At 30.3% G+C, this 20063-nt stretch overlaps 1 protein-coding gene across 1 annotated transcript; it reads right to left on the reverse strand.

Moving 5' to 3' along the window:
• Nucleotides 1-6095: 6095 nt before the first annotated feature.
• On the reverse strand, nt 6096-17239 carry LOC143042825 (sex muscle abnormal protein 5-like). Its single transcript, XM_076215295.1, has 5 exons — nt 16234-17239; nt 14572-14608; nt 11090-11277; nt 8716-8922; nt 6096-7455 (listed from the first exon to the last, which is right to left on the reverse strand). Exons 3-5 carry the CDS (start codon nt 11097-11099, stop codon nt 7427-7429), a joined length of 246 nt encoding a protein of 81 aa, XP_076071410.1. The 5' UTR covers nt 11100-11277; nt 14572-14608; nt 16234-17239; the 3' UTR covers nt 6096-7426.
• Nucleotides 17240-20063: the final 2824 nt, after the last annotated feature.

The raw sequence follows: 20063 nt of genomic DNA on the forward strand, positions 1-20063 counted from the left end.
ACCAATACTGATACAGTTATGTAAAATCGTGGTATTTTGTTACAACAAATTAAGCACTGATACGAAGTGTGGTAACGCCTTTCGTAAATGAATAATAATACATGTGTAGTGAAAGGTATTTTTACTGTGTATTTATTACAACTAATATGGGTTAGTCCATTATGTAATCTCTAAAAGAGGGACAAAAGATACCATAGGAACAGTCAAACTCATAAATCGAAATTGAACTGACAACGGCCTGGCTAAAAATGAAAAGGACAAACAGACAAACAAGAGTACACATGACACAACATAGAAAACTAAAGAAAAAACAACACGAACCCCACCAAAAACTAGGGGTTATATCAGGTGCTCCGGAAGGTAAACAGATCCTGCTCCACATGTGGCACCCGTCGTGTTGCTTATGATAACAAATCCAGTAAATAGTCTAATTTGGTGGGTCACATGTATGAAAGGGAAAGGGATTATAGTTACGTGACGTAAGGAACCTATCCAATGTCATTTGTGAAACGGTCATTTCATAACGGTCAACCAACTCGTGATGGCGTCCGTAAAATTACAAAGAGATGATTTCAACTTCACCATTTGGAACTCTTGATTTAATATCTTCGTTTTGAGCAACAACACTCTATTAAGAAAATCATTATAGGAAATGCAGTAGGAAAAGTTAAACATTTTATAATGATGAATATTTAATAATTATTATTTCAAATATACACTTTCAGTAGTAGTTTGTTGATCTTGTTGATTTTTATGTATGATTCGTGGTTGATGTTTTTAATACACCAGTGCAATTTTCGCGTTTGCTTCGCCCTAAAAATATTTTAATAACCTAGTGAATAGTGTGTAAGATCACTTGTAGATTGTGTTTATTATAATCTATCATCATGAAATATTGATTAAATGCTTCCTAGGACAACCCAAAAGTTGACAAGAAAAATTAATATCTTTTAATTTGCATCTACACGGTTTTTTTTTATTATCAGATTACAAAGTGTTAGGAAACCGTAATAATTTTTATGAAAAGTTTTGAAATATCTCCATTACAAAGCAACGAATAAGAGCTGCAGTTATAAGGAAGTAGCGTCTATGTAGAAATATTTAAAATATCGGAAAAAACATTGAAAGATATGTTGAATTGCTATTATTACATCGGTAGCAATGCTTAACATTGATGATCGAGTTAAATAAAACCCGATATTTTCACATGTGAACTAAAAGTGGTTATTTCACTCTCTGACGTCATACAACAATAGGCGTTGTCAAAACGTCGATAACGGCGTATCAAAACAAATTGTGAATGCGTTGAAAAAAGATATAGTTTCTTACATATTTTTCATTAATTTCTTTGAAAGAAAGCCATTTGCCAATGTAATAAAAAGAATAACTAATTAAAGAATTCAAATATCGAAATACCAAACTTGTGACCTAAAAACACTAATACCTAACTCATGCGCTACGCTCATTCGTGAATTAATGTGTTGTTCGGTCACCCGTTGAATATTTTCTCTATTTGAATTCTTCGATTAGTTATTCTATAAGTATTGCTTTCTTTTATCTCTTTTTGTTTATTACTAATTTTATCAAAAGTAAAGCACAAAAATACTGACGTCATACAACAATAGGCGTTGTCAAAACGTCGATAACGGCGTATCAAAACAAATTGTGAATGCGTAGAAAAAAGATATAGTTCCTGACATATTTTACATTATTTCTTTAAAAGAAGTCATTTGCCAATGTGATAACACATGTAAAAAGAATAACTCATTAAAAAATTATAATAGCGAAAATATTTAACTCGTGACCGAAAAACACTAATAACTAACTCATGCGCTAAATAAATTCGTGAATTAATTAGTTGGTCACTCGTTGAATATTTTTCTCTATTTGAATTCTTCAATAAGTTATGTATTAGTATTGCTGTCTTTTATCTCTTTTTGTTTATTACTATTGTTATCAAAAGTAAAAGCACAAACATACTGAACTCCGAAGAAAATTCGAAACGGAAAGACCCTAATCAAAAGGCAAAATCAAAAGTACAAACAGTTGAAACAAATGGGTAATAACTGTCATATTCAATACTTGGTAATGGCATTTTCGTACATGGAAATGGTGGATTGAGCCTTTTCTATAGCTATCTAAGCCTCTCACTTGTATGACAGTCGCATCAAATTCCATTCAAGAAATAATATGTAAAAATGTCAATAACACATAAGTCAACTAAGCACTATAATCCTACTCACTAAAAAACATACAAAGAAGCACACAATGGCATACAGCTAAAATATATTAGTAAAAATCAAAGACAAGAATACACAAATTTACCATATTACAATAATTTAATTTTGGAAGTAACGCGTCTTTTGATTGGCTGACGTTATTTTGTTATGAGCCCATAGACATAATTTAGTCATGTGACCGTGACGTCATGAACGTTTTTTCATGGTTTTCTACGGTTTAAAATGGAATTTAGAATTAAATTATAAGAAATGACTGTAATATTTTTTCTGTCCATTCGAAATAACATAAAAAATGTGGTGCACACTGTAAATAACCCGATACGCGCGTTATTCAGTGTGCACCAAATTTTTTATGTTATTTCTTCATAGACAGAAAAAATATTACAGTCATTCCTTAAATAACATAATGACGGGATTTATAAGTACAGAGTCACGTCATATATATAACGAGGAAAATGAAAGACAAGTTCACGAGAATATCATTAACAATAATGATAGAATGTACACTTACCACAAGTATCTAAATACTAAAATGATGTTACTTGATATAACTATATGTTTACCTGATATCGATTAAGCACCTTTGTCCTGTCTGAAGTTATTTATATCATCGTTTAAAAGCCATGAAAATCGTAACTGGCTATAAACTAAACTGAAACGTTTGATTATTGCGATGCGATGCAATGTTTTAGTTGATTATTGATACATTTGATATGTATGTATGCTCATTCTGTCTAAACACATCATTAATGAACATTTTGTAGTTTTGAATCTTGGTATCGATGAAATTGAAAGACTTCATATTGTTGAAAAGATTGCATTAGAAAATTACCAGAATGGAACAACTCGTGCTCGTAGTCGATATAATGATAGGAATATGATGACCGATGAGAGGTAAAATATTATTATTAAAGAAGTATAAAAATACCAATTTTCACAACTGAAATGTCATTTAAGATTTTTTTTCATGTTCTGTTTAGAATTTGTCCTACATTTTGTGACACTGATTGAACAGAGAAGAGTTCATTGTCAAGTATTTTCAACCTTCATTTGAACTAACATGTATGATAATTAAGGGTTAATACTCTATTTTGTGCAATACTCTGATCCTTTTAATGGTACACATTATTTCGAATTAGATTAATTTGGTTCAGCAGTACTTGAGGAAAAACAATGTCCTTTTTTCGTAAATATTCAGATTTTAAAGAAATAGTAAAATCAAACAATATCTGTTAGGTAAGGCGTATAGGGAAAATAGTCATTTTTTTTCACTATTTTTGACGTACGCTCATCCGATACATTAAGTACTTATTCGACAATAAGCTTTTATTCAAACAATATCTTTTCATTCTTTGTTAACTGTTTTTGTTTTTAGTTTTTTAGGGGGCAATGCATGAACAGCAATTTCCATCATCTGCAAATCAGTTCATTTAGAACAGTTATGGTTTATCTAGAGGCAATTTATGCACTTCTGAATATATATGAATTATATATTTTTTTTTTAAAGTTTTAAAAATTTGACTTTTCATGCAATGTTAAGTTGACCATATAAAACTGAACAATCAAATGAATTTCTGTTGAAGTTTTTATAAAACGTTTACTTGCGGCCTTTGAAGAGTCATAAAACGTTCGTATAGTTAAAATAGTTTACTCTCATAAAACTAGGTTACAGAAAAGTTAAATTTAAGATAAACATACGTAACAATAAACACGAAAAGCAAGCTGAAAGATGAGATTAGATAACTTAAAGAAATTATACTTTCACGAACACACACACACACATGAATAAATTGTATTTGATGAGACACGGACGATCATGTATGTCTATTTTACAAAGAGATACGTGTGTTTTCTATTTATGCAAACACTTTATCGATCAAATTTTTTATTCTTTGTCGTGCAGAAATCATTGCAATGACTTTAGCAAAAGGTGTACTTTGTATAAACAGACAACAGAATTCGTGTAATCCAAAAAATTGATAAGATCTCTTTCAGAGTTTTGTTGTTTGGTGCATTTTTAAGATTCATGAAATATGAAGAAAAATATACATTTTGCATCAACAATGAGTAGCCTCAACTTCGTAATTCTGAAAAATAGCGATTTATTTATTTGTAAGATACATTTTTGCCATACATGCAAACAATATAATATTTTTGCCATATACAAGTATGCTAACACTAGTAGATTTTTGCGTACATACATATACATACACATTTATATTGTATTGATGTGAGCGCTTTTTTTCAGGGACATCAATAAAGAAAGCGACACAACAACAACTCAACATGAAATTAAAGCTTTACAAGAGGACATACAACGTGTGATTCAGGAGATACGCCAGTTAAATGTACAAAAAAATATTGTAGTATTTGATTATCAACATTAATCAATGGCAATACCATACAATTAAAAATTATTAAGAATAACTTAAGGATGCTGATTTTTTTAATGTAGAAGCAGATTTTACTCATTATATCATTGAAAACTTTATTTTTGTGAACTAAGGTATCTTATTAACTTAGAAAACTCAATCGTATTTCCTATCTGGACTACATCAGAAAAAAAGTAATGTATTGTTAAAAATGTATTTTTTAAAAGTTACATTATATCTTTTCAGTGTAGTGTAGTAGATCATATGTTTTAGGTTGTGTGTATGTTTTGTTAGTTTGCTTACACACGTATTAAATTTTCAGATCCTTTTTGAAACTTGACACAAGTTTGGTTTTTTTTTTGCGTAAAATTTATTGTCTATATTCAATTATATAATCGTTATTCATACTATATATTTTGCTTCGAGGCTTCGGACAAATAAGTATGTGATGTCTTTATTACAAAACTGATAAATTGAAATAGTAATGTACACGTATATTACATTTCCGTGTTATTCATATTTGAACGACATACATGTACACTATCAATTCGTTATGGTATACGTATCTTAAATCAAACACCAAAATTTGAAAATAATTCTGCATTCTTATTGATAGTTTTTATTGCATGTACCAATATCCAAACATCCAAATTATGTTTGCAACTAGCCTAAAAAAGCCGTTATCCTTAAATTCAAATCAATAGCTTAGTATGCACTATTGTGGAAAGTTTGATATACATTATACTCTACTGTCCCAATATCTTTAAAATACGCTATTGGATCATAAGAGATTTAATATAAACTAAACCAATTCTTGATTTTTGAAGAAACTTTATTCACAAATTTTACCATTCAATAACGATTCTGTTCTTTTTTTCACTCATTCTTAACATAAATACAACATACATGTAGTCGGTGTCGTTCAGTTAAGTTTCACTACTTATGAGGCAGAGGGAAAGTTCTTTATATCCTTTTTCTTTTTGCAGTTAAAACACAAGTAATTTAAATTCATTAATTTGTGTATTACCAAGCTATCAACACACATAATCGAAACCTACAAAAACCGAAAGTATCAAACTAAATCTAAAAAGGATCAAAATATCAGAGTTCTGAAAAGGGAAAATTGGACTCTCAATGAAAAAGTAAAATAAAGAAATACTTCGAGGAAAACACACTATTCGCATGGATAACTACTGTCATATTCCTTACTTGTAGAGACATTTTCTAATATTGAAAATGGTGAATCTATCCTGGTTGTATATTTCGCTGAACCTTTCACTTGTTCCACAGTATCATAACATTCCAAAATATTGACAACGATGTGTGAAGAAAACAAACAGCCATATCATGTAGGAAGAAAATTAAAAAAACATAGATAAAACAGTCAACATTGATTTATAATTTTTATCACTATAAAACAAGAAAATATGCCAACACAAATAATACACATACTTATTTCGAGTTAATATAGTCATTACACATAACATTGTTCAAATAAAGTAAAATAAACAATTAATTTCGAAGAAAATACCAAACCAAATGGCAAGATAAAATGATAAAACACACCAAACGAATGAGCAACAACTGTTAAATTTTTGACTTGGTACCATGCATTTTCAGATTGTAGAAAATGTTAGATTGAACTTGGTTTTATAACGATAGACCTGTCACATGTATTACAGTTGCATCCAATTCCATTATATTTATAACGATGCGTGAACAAAACAGAGATACTAGGTACAAATGTCTAAACATGGATACATCGAGTATCAATTTGCCACAATGTCAATCAGAACAAAAACAAGCAAATATGTCACAAAAAGCACAAAAAGGTATATAAAATTTAACAATTACATATATTGCTTATTTATATATGTATGTTATCCTGAACATGTATAAGAATGCAAAAAAAAAAAAAAAACAGAGATCTGATTTGATATATACATGATATACATCCAATTTCATACATTTCGAATTTAATATTATTACTTGCTTATTTAAACTTTACTCTTAGTCGTTTTATATATTTTTTACTTTCGGTTTCGTTTTTATTAGAAAATTAATTTCACACTTGAGTGTTGATACACATTTTTGTCAAATTTGATATAGTTTTTCTTTTAATATGCATTTACATGTAATGTTCTGTGTACTAACCATGTATTTAAAACGAACGAATTCAAATAAAAAATATATCTTTTAGTTGTCTTCTCTGAATTCACAGCATCATCAATTTCATCAGGTTTTATAATGAAATGTCACATGATCAGGCATGAAACGTATTTCAACTTGAAATCTATCAATTAACATTCTTTTTATCGTAAGTGTAGGCAATGTTTAAAGCTTGATTTCTCATAAAATAGACTCTGTCAGTCTGATATATATAAATTGTTCTTCAACATCTTCAACTAAAAGCTATATTGGGATCTGACTTCCAATTGTTTGTATCTTGTGAGAATAAAATTCATATTTGATTAGTACTGTTCTTTTTTTGTTTATTAGATGAAAAAATAGCATCACATCTAGCAAGCTGACCACACACTAATAAATTTTTTGCTTGTTTAATATGCTAGTTAGTATTTGTGTTACGCTGCATATATATTATATGTATTTATAACATTTTGGATAACAAACCATGATATATATACATATACATTAATATATAAAACAAATTGTGCATTCTTATATCCGATCTTTGTCTCGGAGCAGAAACGTGACCTCTTATTACAGCTTTAGAATATCACAGATATTAAGTGAACATACAACATATAAAACATATGTACATGTGTATAACGTCATTTCACTGTCAAAAAGCCATTACACAGCTGTGTCATGTGGTTTGTTATCTAAAAAAAACGTATTTAAAATTACTATAATTGTGATTCTCTGAATTCTATTTTTATTTAGTTCAAACTAATAATGTATTGACTGATGAAACATTCTGTGTACGAAATATATACACTTAACCAGTTACTAGTTTTGGCATCGCTGAAGAAAATATTCAAAAACCAATTACAAAAGTGTGAATAAAGGAGCTTGTGTATCATAAATTGAAGGCTGAACTAGTTCAACATTAAGATTTTAATCGACAGTCGTGTATGTGTCAAAAACTACTGCTTTCTGCTCTGTGTGCTTAATGAACTTGGTCTCAGATTTGTTGTTTTATCAAACAAAAGGGTAGACCTTATATAGACGATAACTTTTATCCCTATATGCTTACATATTGTTTTGATCGCCACAGTTAGCTGTATTAGTATGACAGAATAGGATACTGCCCGAAACGACAAGGGAAACTAACTATTTCAAAACAGCATTAAATACTTATAGTTAATATTTTGAAAACATGCACATTATCTTAGAAAATTTCTGAAGGTGTCTTATTCACATTCTTATTTTAAACTTTTTTGGATTCGAGCTGATGAGTCTTTTGTAGACGAAACGCGCGTCTGGCGTATGAACAAAATATAGTCCTGGTATCTAGGATGAGTTTATTCACAGAAGAATAAAGTACTTCAATAAACAAGTCTTTAAGTTATGCACATCGAATGCCTACGTTTTTACAACATTTATTTTTTTAGCCGTGACACTCGAATACAACAAAACCAGCATTATAAAAACGGTGCGCTTGCTTTTATTTTCTGTTTTTTTTTTAAATGGTTCATTTTCAAATATTTGTCATAAATGTATATAAGACATTTAAGTTTAATTTGGTAATTTAAATTTGAGGAAAAAAGTACAATGGGAAAGAGCGAGGTTTGCTGATCCTTCAACCGTTTTTTTTTTGCATACATAAACTCATCATAGATACCAGGACTAAATTTTATATATCATATTGTTATTATACTTCATCTGCCAAATACTTCAATTACAATTATTAGAACATTAACCAAAACGTTTTAAAGCTAGTTTTTCAATCCCTAAACAAAACCATTAAACAAAGACGTGAAATCAATGTTGCACGAAATGTAACTGTATTACTATATTTGGATATGGATGCATTCATGTGTATAGATATTATATTATTCATTTTGTGTATGAATGGATAAAACGTTATTTACTTTAGTATTTTAAACAATATAAAAATGAACGAAAATAGTGTTACATACTTTGTACCAAATTTACTTTCTTTACATATTCAGACGGAAACAATCCTCTACGACCATTTATTTCTCCAATTAACCATCGGTCAGTTTCTTTATCAACCACTCTGAATTTGTCATCTTTTTTAAAGCTTAGTTCTTCATCCAGCGTGGACGTATATGTCTTTAAGGCTATAACACTGTATGGTGACGTTGGATCTCTTTTTATCCGGTCTGCAGTTACAAATAACAAATGTTGAACAATCTTTCATTAATATTTTTTGTTTTATTTGTGAGTTTAATGATTACGTAAACATTTCCTTTGGTTACTCTGTTATTCTTATATTATGATTAATACTGAATATTTGAATATCATATATCAAGACTGTTAAATATTTAAACACCGACCGTACAATTTACATCAACATATCTATAAACAAAACACTATAGATGTGCAAACGTTTTTCTTGTAAACCCACTCATGCAGAAAAAACTTTTGATCGACAAAATCCCTAACACGTTCATTACCTTGTTCAGCATCTGATTTTACTTCGGACAAAGACTGGTTGAATATCTGAGAAAAACAAAAACGAACGCAGTTAAAATTTGTTACATAGTATTTCTGTTTTAAGGACATGCTATGTTGTCTGCTCTATGGTTGGGTTGTTGTTGCTTTGACACATTCCCCATTTCCCATCTCAATTTTATTTACCTTTGTTTTTTTGTTCACTCATAGTTTTCTTTATAATGGAATATGATGTGACTTTCGTATAATTTGAGATATAGCTAGCTATAAGACCAGGCTCAATCCACTTTTTTCTACATGAGAAAATGCCTATACCAAGACAGGAATATAACAGTTGTTATCCATTCGTTTGATGTGCTAAAGCCTTTGATTTTGTCAGTTGTATACAATTTCCTCGGAATTCAGTATTCTTGTGATTTTTCTTTATTGTATAAGTATCTGAATTCGCAACGGATCCACCACTATTGAATACATCTGTTTTAATAAATTCGGTCAAACATATTATTGGTCAGCTTTGCGGTCATCTTCCCAGTTTTGAGTTTTCTACCTCAACCCAGTGAAACACCAGCAAAGCCTGTTAATGGAAGATATCGCGACTTTTTGACTTTTATTGAATATGCGTTTCACAAATTACAGCATACATGTTATTACTGTCGTAAATACAATCTTTTACCTAAATTAAACTGATCAGATATTTTGTACTAACGCGAGCACAGGCTGCAACATTTAGAACAGAATCTGCTTACCCTTTCGGAGCATTTGATATTATCCTTTATTTCTTAGGGTGTTTGTATTGTTAAATGTTGAGGTTATGAAGTTATTCTTTTTTTTTGCTGGTGTTTCTACCTTTGAGTTTGAATGTCCTGATATTTTTGTTTTACCTTTATATATATATATATATATATATATATATATTATTTTTCTCTGGTATGTTTACCCACCGTTTGCATTGAATGCCTATGTTACAGAAGTTTAGAATACTTATCTTAATTGGTCTTTACCATTGATGAAAATAGTAAAATATCTTAAGAAAAAAAGTCTATTTTGATAATATAGAGGTTTGAGTTTTACTTCTCGTGCTTCTAATTTTGATCATGCATGACCACCAACACACTGTAACTTACCGTGCAAATTCCATACAAACATAATGAAATATTTTAAAACATGATTTATAAGTATGGAATATTTCGAAAAGACAGCAACATGACAACACATTTTCACACTGGGTAATGTTCAACTAATATATAATCTTAGCATCAACTCTCTGATACAATATGGTGTTTTACTTTTACATGAAACATCGAAGCGAAAATGATGATTCCAAAAGAACGGCAATATACGTTATACGGTCATCAAAACTCATAATAGGGAAGAGAAGATGTGGTATGATTGTCAATGAGACAACTCTCTACAAGAGACACAATGACACAAATAAACAATTATAAAACCCCGAACAGCCTTCAATAATGATCAAAGATCATACCGCATAGTCAGCAATTAAAGATCCGAAATGACAAATGCAAATGTAAAACAATTTAATTGAGAAAAACTAACGACCTAATGTATGTCACAAGTGGGGAATGGGGGTATATGTGATTAAAAAAAACATATGTGCTACAGATATTCCATTAAAACTAAACAACTAGTGATGGCGTCTTCAAATAAGCAAAATAAGTTATGTTTGGTTTGAAGAGAATTGTTGACTTTTGCAAGTTGTGTATCTAAAGTCTCAGAAAAGAAATAATAAAGTAGAAGTAGATTGAAGAAGAAACTAAATAGTCGATTAATTGAAAAAATATATACCGAGGTTTTTCTTGATTTATCAAATGTTTGTTATAACAAATTCCTCTCTTCGATTTCAAGCTTGTGTATTACCTTTATACATTCGGCTGGAAAGGCGCCTCTTTTGCCTTGCAATTCACCAATCAGCCATTTTTCTGAGATGCATCCTACAACCTCAAATTTGGTACCTTTGTTGAAATTTAACTCTGGCTCCTGTCTTGCTTTGTACGAGTTAACTGCTATGACGTTAAAACGCGATTCTTGTTTATCATTGCAATAATCTGTCAAAAATAGGCAAAACAATCGATAAATATCGAGGCAACAAAACAGTTTCGTCACATAAAATCAGGGACAAAAAAAAAAAAAAAAAAAACCCGGTTAAGTCCACATAATGCATCTACCGCTAAGCATAAATCGACCACCATACTCATACTCAGCATACTTATTTTATTAAGAAGCAACATGATTTTATGAAGAATAATTGTTAATGTATTGCAAGCATTGATTGATTGTTATTTGTTTTTAAAATTGCAGTTTAACTCAATAATACTTCGAAACATCACAATAGAAACTATGATAATCGGAATATATTTTTTCAATATCTTTGTTAGTTTCTGATAATAAAGGCAGAAAAAACATGGATCTAAACTGAATTAACTAGACTTTTTCTTCAACTTTTAATACGAAATTTTCCGAATCATTGTACATCTTTAAATACAACTTGCAACGCGCGATATAAAAGATGTTTTTTAGATGCATGTCCTTGTACAATCTATATAGCTCTTAGTGACTTGTACACTTCTAGGCGAACATTGGTGTTAATATTAAGCCACTGAAGGTTCGTATCACTCTTCCGAACTTTGTGTTTTAAACAAATCAATCACACAAAAAAATATGTTTTACTAAACAATCATTGTCCCAAAATTGTATAGAGGAGGCATAAACTGCATCAAATTTAAGAAGAGTGAGAACAAAAGGTGTCGGTTTTTTTCTGATAGCACTTACAAATGTATCTTGATGAATATCATGACTAATACATGTACAAAAAACATCTGATAAACTAATTTGATAATTCTTTTAGATATTTGGATGATATTTTGGCTCTCAATAATGACGACTTCAGTATTTATACTAAAGAAGTTTATCCTGTTGAACTTACTTTAAATAAAACTAATACTAACAATGACCACTGCCCTTTCCTCGATCTTGATATCTATATCAATAACGGAAAGCTTAATACTAAAATTTATGATAAAAGAGATGATTTTTCATTTCCTATCGTTAATTATCAATTTTTAGATGGTGACGTTCCCTTGTCACCATCTTACGGTGTTTATATATCTCAACTTGTACGATTCGCTCGTGTATGTAACAACGTTTTAGATTTAACGAGAGAAATTTATGTATTACTGAAAAATCATTACACCAGGGTTTTCGATACAAACTAGTCAAAACATTTACTAAATTTTGTCATCGGTATAAGGACATCATTCGTAAACATAGCTCAACATGCAGACATCTTCTACGTTCAGGTATTTCACATCCAATTATTTATGGAAATATTCTTTATAAAGTACAAAAATTTGAGTATTAACCTCAGAACCTAACAAAACCTTTAAATATACTTATTAAGAAGGGATGTAGTTACGATACTGTTGTCAGGTCATTAAAGATCGCATATGTTGGCGTTAATATTGATTCACCTATAGGGTCTTTACATCGGAACTAAACAAATTTATTCAAAAACCAGTTGTTGGCATGACACGGGTTATGTTAGTCTCATATATGTTATGATGGTATGATACTAAACCCCTTACGGCAAGGATTGTGCCTGATATTTATATGATGAAATCATAATCTTTCAGCCAGTTTAATTGAAGTCTGGAGCTGGCATGACAGTTAACTGCTAGTAGTCTGTTGTCATTTATGTATTATTGTCATTTTGTTTATTTTTTTTGGTTACATCTTTTGACATCAGACTCGGACTTCTCTTGAACGGAATTTTAAATGTGCTTAGTGTTATGCGTTTACTTTTCTACATTGGCTAGAGGTATAGGAGGAGGGTTGAGATATCATAAGCATGTTTAACCCGCCGCAGTTTTGCGTCTGTCCCAAGTCAGGCTTTTGTTGGTCTTTTATTATTTTAATTTTAGTTTCTTGTGTACAATTTGGAAATTAGTATATATTTGTTTAGGAGCCAGCTGAAGGACGCCTCCGGGTGCGGAAAAATTCTCGCTACATTGAAGACCTGTTGGTGACCTTCTTCTGTTGTTCTTTCTATGATCGGGTTGTTGTCTCTTTGACACATTCCCCCTTTCCATTCTCAATTTTACAATAGCATTATGTAGATGTGTTCAAAACGGAAAAAAAATCCAGTGTCTATGGCAATATTCAACGAATAACAATGTCCAATATTATTGATGAAAATATGATTTATAACAAAAATCTGTATTTTGATATTGACGATCAATTATTCTGTTGAGTTTGTATGTACCATCGCGAGTTTTTGCTCAAAATATAAAAAAGGGTTAAAAAAAAATCTTCATCTAAAGACAATCCCTCTTATAAAGAACGACAGTCTCCTAACAATCTTAGAACAACAATGTACTTGTTAATAGTACTAGACCATGCCTTGCTGATCAATTTTGTGATTTAAAGTATTAAAGCATTTAAGACGTAACGTAAAATTGTAAATTCGTCGATGGAGGACAAAAGTACGCCGTCGGCCCATATATCAAAATTGTCTCAAATGTAGATCGTATCTTGCTGCACTTTTAAGCTTGTTCAAAGTGTATATCTATCTATTATTATTTGTACCCTACTTGTCTTATTCAAAACGCAAACAAACAAAACATAAAAAAATCGTTATTAAAGGATAATAACTCAAAAAAGAAGCCGTCGACAACTTCTCCCATTTGTATTAATTATATCTTGCTGATTGTGTTTGCCTATTGAAGTTTCTAAAAATTTATTGATATTTTAGATATAAAGCACAGACTCGGCGGAGAATAGGCGAATTACTGTAATCCGATTTATAACATGACCAGGGAAATTTTCCAATAGTAATGACTAGAATTTCGTCCTCTATTTTTCTATTGTGACATCAACAGGTACAATAAGGTACCAGGCTTATAATTTGAAACAGCAGACGTGCGTGTTGTATGCATAGGACTCATCAGTGACGTTCAAAATAGCGAGAATGCATAAACAAGTATAAAGTTGAAGAGCAGTGACGGCCCAAAATTCCAAAAAGTTATGCCAAATACGGCGAAGTTGATATATGCCTGGGATAAGAAAATCCTTAGTATTTCGAATAATTCATACTTTTGTCAACAGTGAATTTATAAAAATGATCATATAATTAATATTCATGGCAACACCGAAGTGCTGACTACTGGGACGAGGCTTGTAATCTGATGTGTTCTTACGTAAGCAATATATGCCATATGTCATGCTTGGTGAGTAGAAAGCACAAGAATGAATTTGAAATTATACTCAAATGTTTTTGTATTTCTGTTTTTTCGATTTTTGCAATGTCGGTTTTGAATCTTTTGTCTATTGTTTAATCCATTTACCTTGTGCTTGTCTAACTATAGGTTCAGTTCTTGCTTCCTATAAAATTTAAACAAGCATATATAGCAATTTGTGAGTAGTATAACCTTGAAATATGTAGATAAAATTGAGAATGGAAATGGGGAATGTGTCAAAGAGACAACAACCCGACCATACATATTATTCAATATCAGTTAAGAATGCTAATACATTAAACATAAAATGAACGAATCAATTTGATGTTGAACAGGGGGAGATGGAAAACATATTTGAACGACAACTTAAAAGTTTGTAAAAGAAATTACACATGTTAATATCATACTTTTGTTATTTAGTATAATTTCGTCTCCTTGCTGAACTAAATATTCAGATATTTGTTCTCATACTTATATGAATATTTTGTTGAAAGAAAGTCATTAACATATCTCATTGTAAAACATTTCGATTGATATGATAAACAAAAAGATGTTTTTTTGGTGTGATAAAAATATGTCTGAAAGTCAAATGAAACTTCAAATAGAAAAAAAAAAAAAAAAAACAAAACAAATAAAATACTTGTGTAGTCAAGTGTTACTATTTAACATGTGCACATACACTTTCTTTTAACATACAATCCTTTATCAAATCGAAATCTTCAGAAAAGTGCTGCTAATGAATTATTGCCTTCCTGTACCATAATTATTTGATAACTCTTAGTTATGACACCTATCGAAAGAACTTTATTAATCGCACTGCGCAAATACGAGAGAAGCTTATAGACTATTGTACGTACGGCGAATGACCATTTCATATCAGCTTGATCATCGAACTTAAGCGTTCCAGTTTTTTTATTAGAATATTACAGTAAATGTGTAATATAAAGAAATATAGATTATACCTGAAATTTTTACGGCTTATGTATACAAACTTGCAATTTTAGTTATTATATATAGACAGTAAAAGTATAATATAAAGAATGATAAATTATCCCTGAATTTTTACGGCCTATGTATAATAACTGGCAATTTTAGCACTAGAATATCGTATCAATTGGGAGATATACACCCCGTATGCAGGTGCTGCTGAAATGTTGCTACATAGAAATGGAAAGTTCACAATTGGAAAGCTGAACTCATCTCTTGTGTCGTAAAGTAATTGTTTTAACCGACCTTCATTGTCAATTTCTAGATGCAAGTCAAGATATGAGGCCAACTTTACTGTATCTGTTGTATCCTTTATATCGAGTTTGATTAGATAAATGCCTTCAACATAGTCACCAAATATTGAATTATTTAATGAGAGAACATTATCGATATAGCGGTTAGTAAAATTAAAGGACATCTCTTACTCTTATTTTTCTTCCTAAGAAGTTCCTGTATGAAGTCAGCTTCATAATAATTAAGAAACAAGTCGGCAAAAAGAGGGCCAAAATTGGTTCCCATGGGATCTGTTTATTACGAAGGTTGAACGTGCTGATATATATATATATATATATATATATATATATATTACCTGTGTATGCATGCAATGGTTTAATAATTTCCGTAATAGAATAATTTCAAGAAACTCGTTGTATGTAAATTCATCTAAGATTTTCTTGTATTTGCCACAATTCGATATGACTTTTTCATTGCCTTCATATCTTTTAATCAAGTTATATCAAACTTGTACATCTTATTCTGTATTTGATTTACTGTATAACTTACATCTTTAATCGGGACTGATAGTTTATCATAATCTTGAACTGCATTGTTGTCATCCTGAAGTGAGGCATAACCATCTGGAACAAGCAATACAAAGAAATATTTTGACTGGAACACATTGTCTTAAAGGATGTAAAAGATTGAAATTTTAAAAAATCAAGATTTTAAGATGATAGATATAACATTGACACACATTTCAAAAATTATTTAAATTTTGATCTCCTAAAATATATGTATTTGATGATAATCCTACAGAATGAACGTGTGATTAGATTGTTGCTAAATAAGATTTAACTAATAATAATTTTTTTCAGAATTTATATTCAAATATTGCTATCATTTATATTATTATACAATGCATCCTTACCAGCGAATTTTAAGGTAAACCGACATATGTTTAAAAATACACATAACTATATATACCCGAACTTGATTTGGGTGTATGTGTGCCAATAATGCTGTTATGTAGGATGTAAGATGAAAGGAGTACAACTACAGCATTACAATTTGCAAAGTAGTCCATATATTTTTGTAAACCATCTATGTATAATTGACAAGTGTGTATTCACATTAGGAGCTACAAATCGCCATGACGTCAAATTTACCAGCACCATTACTCTAATGAAATACATTTGGATGAAGAGACAAATAAAAAGACGAAAAACGAAAGGTGTATCATCTTAATAAACATAAAATATCTCTTAAATCTGATGTAGAGCATATGCAGAATCTTCAAATGATGTATTTAACAAAACAACCGTTTTCAAAAAAGTTAAACATATTATGTTTGAAGAATTCAAGATATGTACGATTTACTTTAAGTGCTGAATCATTTATATTATTATACAATGCATCCTTACATGCGAATATAAAAATTGTCCGAGCGTCTCTGATGTTCGCTCAAACTGTTTTATTGTATAAGTTTCAAGATTGTGATAGTATAATCAGAATAGATTGACATGATTCATTTTACCGAAATATTTAACATATAGTTTGTTTTATTGTTATAAATTTAAATTCATCTGAATTCATTAACGTAGTTACTTCCTTTTGTAAAAATACGAAAACGCTAGCTTTTGCATTCCTGAATAGAAACTATAAAGTATCATCTTTAAGTTTATAAAATGAAAGCAAAAATAACAGAAAGAAAAATATCGTATGGAAAATAGCCAAATATAGCCCTGTTTATAGCAGGGTTTTTTTTCAGATGACTGCTTTATTTTCATTGTCCTTGCTATATCTTCTCGTAGGGTACCTTAGTGAATATGTAAGTTGAAAATTTGTTTTACACAAGTATTTTTTATAGTAATACATACCTGTAGGATATAGACGCTAAAAAAATGATAAGCATTGTTGTAATGCAAAAACAAATCCCCATAGCTTACTACACGTATTCTAAACTTTGATCCTTTTGGAAATCTTCCTTTTTAAATTTGTAAGTTGATATTTATGAAAATAAAAAGCTATATTATGATTGCAAATGAGCTTACTCTTCAACAGACCCCCATATGACATGAAGTAAAAATACGCAAATGTAGATTGTTAATCTTATGACATACTATTACGCTTTACAGTTTCATTGTACGCGAACGAAGTGACTGTCTGTATGATGACGTTTTTTTATGCAGAGCGATATAGTTTACGAAGCAAGATATGTTTTTATTTTTGTTTTACTCTCAGGCAAGTTCTCATTACATACATGATGGTTCAGTGAATACGTCTAACCTGCAGATTAATTGAACAAAAGTATAATTTAAGTACTAGTAATACAATGTATTTCTCACACAAACGAAGAAACGCAATTGTAGGTTATCAGATGACCTTAGTTGTACTAAAAACATCAGGTTCTAATACCTATACGTCAATCCATTGTTTCAAAAACTTAAAAAAAAGACAGAATCTTAAGACTGAAAAATGATCAAAATTTCTGCAACATTACACAATCCTTTACGTGGCGGTAAACTTGTGTACACTCATTTCTTCACAGCGATTGCAGTTTGGCCTGATGGACACTAGCAAATGTACACAACCTTTCAATCTATGATATATTTACAATATTAAAAAAATGCTATTTCCCTACATGTGATAATCATTTTCCATGATTGAACTATTTTATTCTCGTGGTAACATTTTTTACGTCAGTGAAAAACATATTTATACATCCAAAGAGCCAATATAATGTATATAACAACAACATATTACCTGTATACATTCTTCTGGAAAAATTCCTTTCTGACCGTTTTTATCTCCAACTAACCAATAGTCGGAGGCACGATTGACCACTAGGAAAATATCATCTTTTTCAAAGCTTAATTGGTTGCTGTACTTCGCACTGTAAGCTTTAACAGCTATCACTCTATATATGTCTCCTGACATATTTACGTACAAAACTATTAAATGAAAATGGAACATATTTATATATAGGAACACCATTTGATCGACAAAACAGATTAGCGAAAGGAACAAGGATTAAAACTATATAATTTTTTGAAGTCACTAAGGAGGTGGAATGCATCACAGACTTATTTTCATTTTCATTATTAGTATAAGTATAAGTATTATTATAAGAATTATTATTATTAGTAGTAGTAGTATTATTTTATTATTATTATTATTATTATTTTTATTATTATTATAATTAGGTCTTTCCACTTTTCTGTGGAAAGACCTATTGTTTTTCTTCTGATTATTAGGTCTTTCCACTTTTCTGTGGAAAGACCTATTGTTTTTCTTCTGATTATTTTTTTTTTCTTCCGCCTAATTTTGTTCTTGCGATAAACATTTGTTTCGCAATATGTCGCTTAGATATTTGGTTTATGATATCGAACAGTTTATGCGCTTTTGAAATTTACCCTGCGTAAACGAATACTTTTCTTTGTAGGAGTTATCTCCCCAAACACTGTTTTCCTTGTTAGCGCATCTCCTTCGCAACCGTAAAATATTATGACAAATTTATTTTACAAAATTGCTCGTTATATCCTTCGCATGATTTGTCCTATTTTGACCGAAGTGATATGAACGCTCCATATGAGAGTTATTTCCCCTTATGCATTTGATATAAGTGATATGCATTTCTATCTTGTAAACCATAAGTGCTAAAGACCAAGGATCTTTTGATTTTAGGTCCTTGGTCCAAAAAAATAAAAATTAGGTCAAGGTCAAAGGTCAAGGTCATATTCCAATTTTTGAATTTGGCTTATTTCCACTAATTTCCAGAAACTGTATAAGATATTGACAAATTATTTTTTCTAAATTGTTAGTTGCGACATGTCGTAACACGTAAATTTTGATTGCAAGGGTACGTTGAACGTAAAAGTGAGTTTTCTCCCCTCTTGTATTTAAAAATACGTGTATGGTGATATAACTGATTAACCAAATATAATTAGGTCTTTCCACTTTTCCGTGGAAAGACCTATTGGATTTCTTCTGATTATTAGGTCTTTCCACATTTCCGTGGAAAGACCTATTGGATTTCTTCTGATTATTATTATTTTTTATTTTTTTTTTTTTCTTCCGCCTAATTCATTTCCTTCGCTGTTTTTTTGTTTCGCAAGATGTCGCTTAGATTTTTGGAATATGATATCGAACAGTTTATACGCTTTTGAAACCAACTCTGCTTAACGAATACTTTCCCTTGTAAGAGTTATCTCCCCGAACACTGTTTTCCTTGTTATCTCTAAGGCTTCGCAACCGTATAAGAAACCGACAAATTTATTTTTCGAAATTGCTCGTTATATCCTCAGGATGTGCTGTTTTATTTTGACCGAAGCCGTATATAGATTTCATATGAGAGTTATCCCCCCTTTTATGTTTGATATAAGAATATGCATTTC

The sequence above is a fragment of the Mytilus galloprovincialis genome, chromosome 8 (genome assembly GCF_965363235.1).
Source record: "Mytilus galloprovincialis chromosome 8, xbMytGall1.hap1.1, whole genome shotgun sequence".
Classification (NCBI taxonomy): domain Eukaryota; kingdom Metazoa; phylum Mollusca; class Bivalvia; order Mytilida; family Mytilidae; genus Mytilus; species Mytilus galloprovincialis.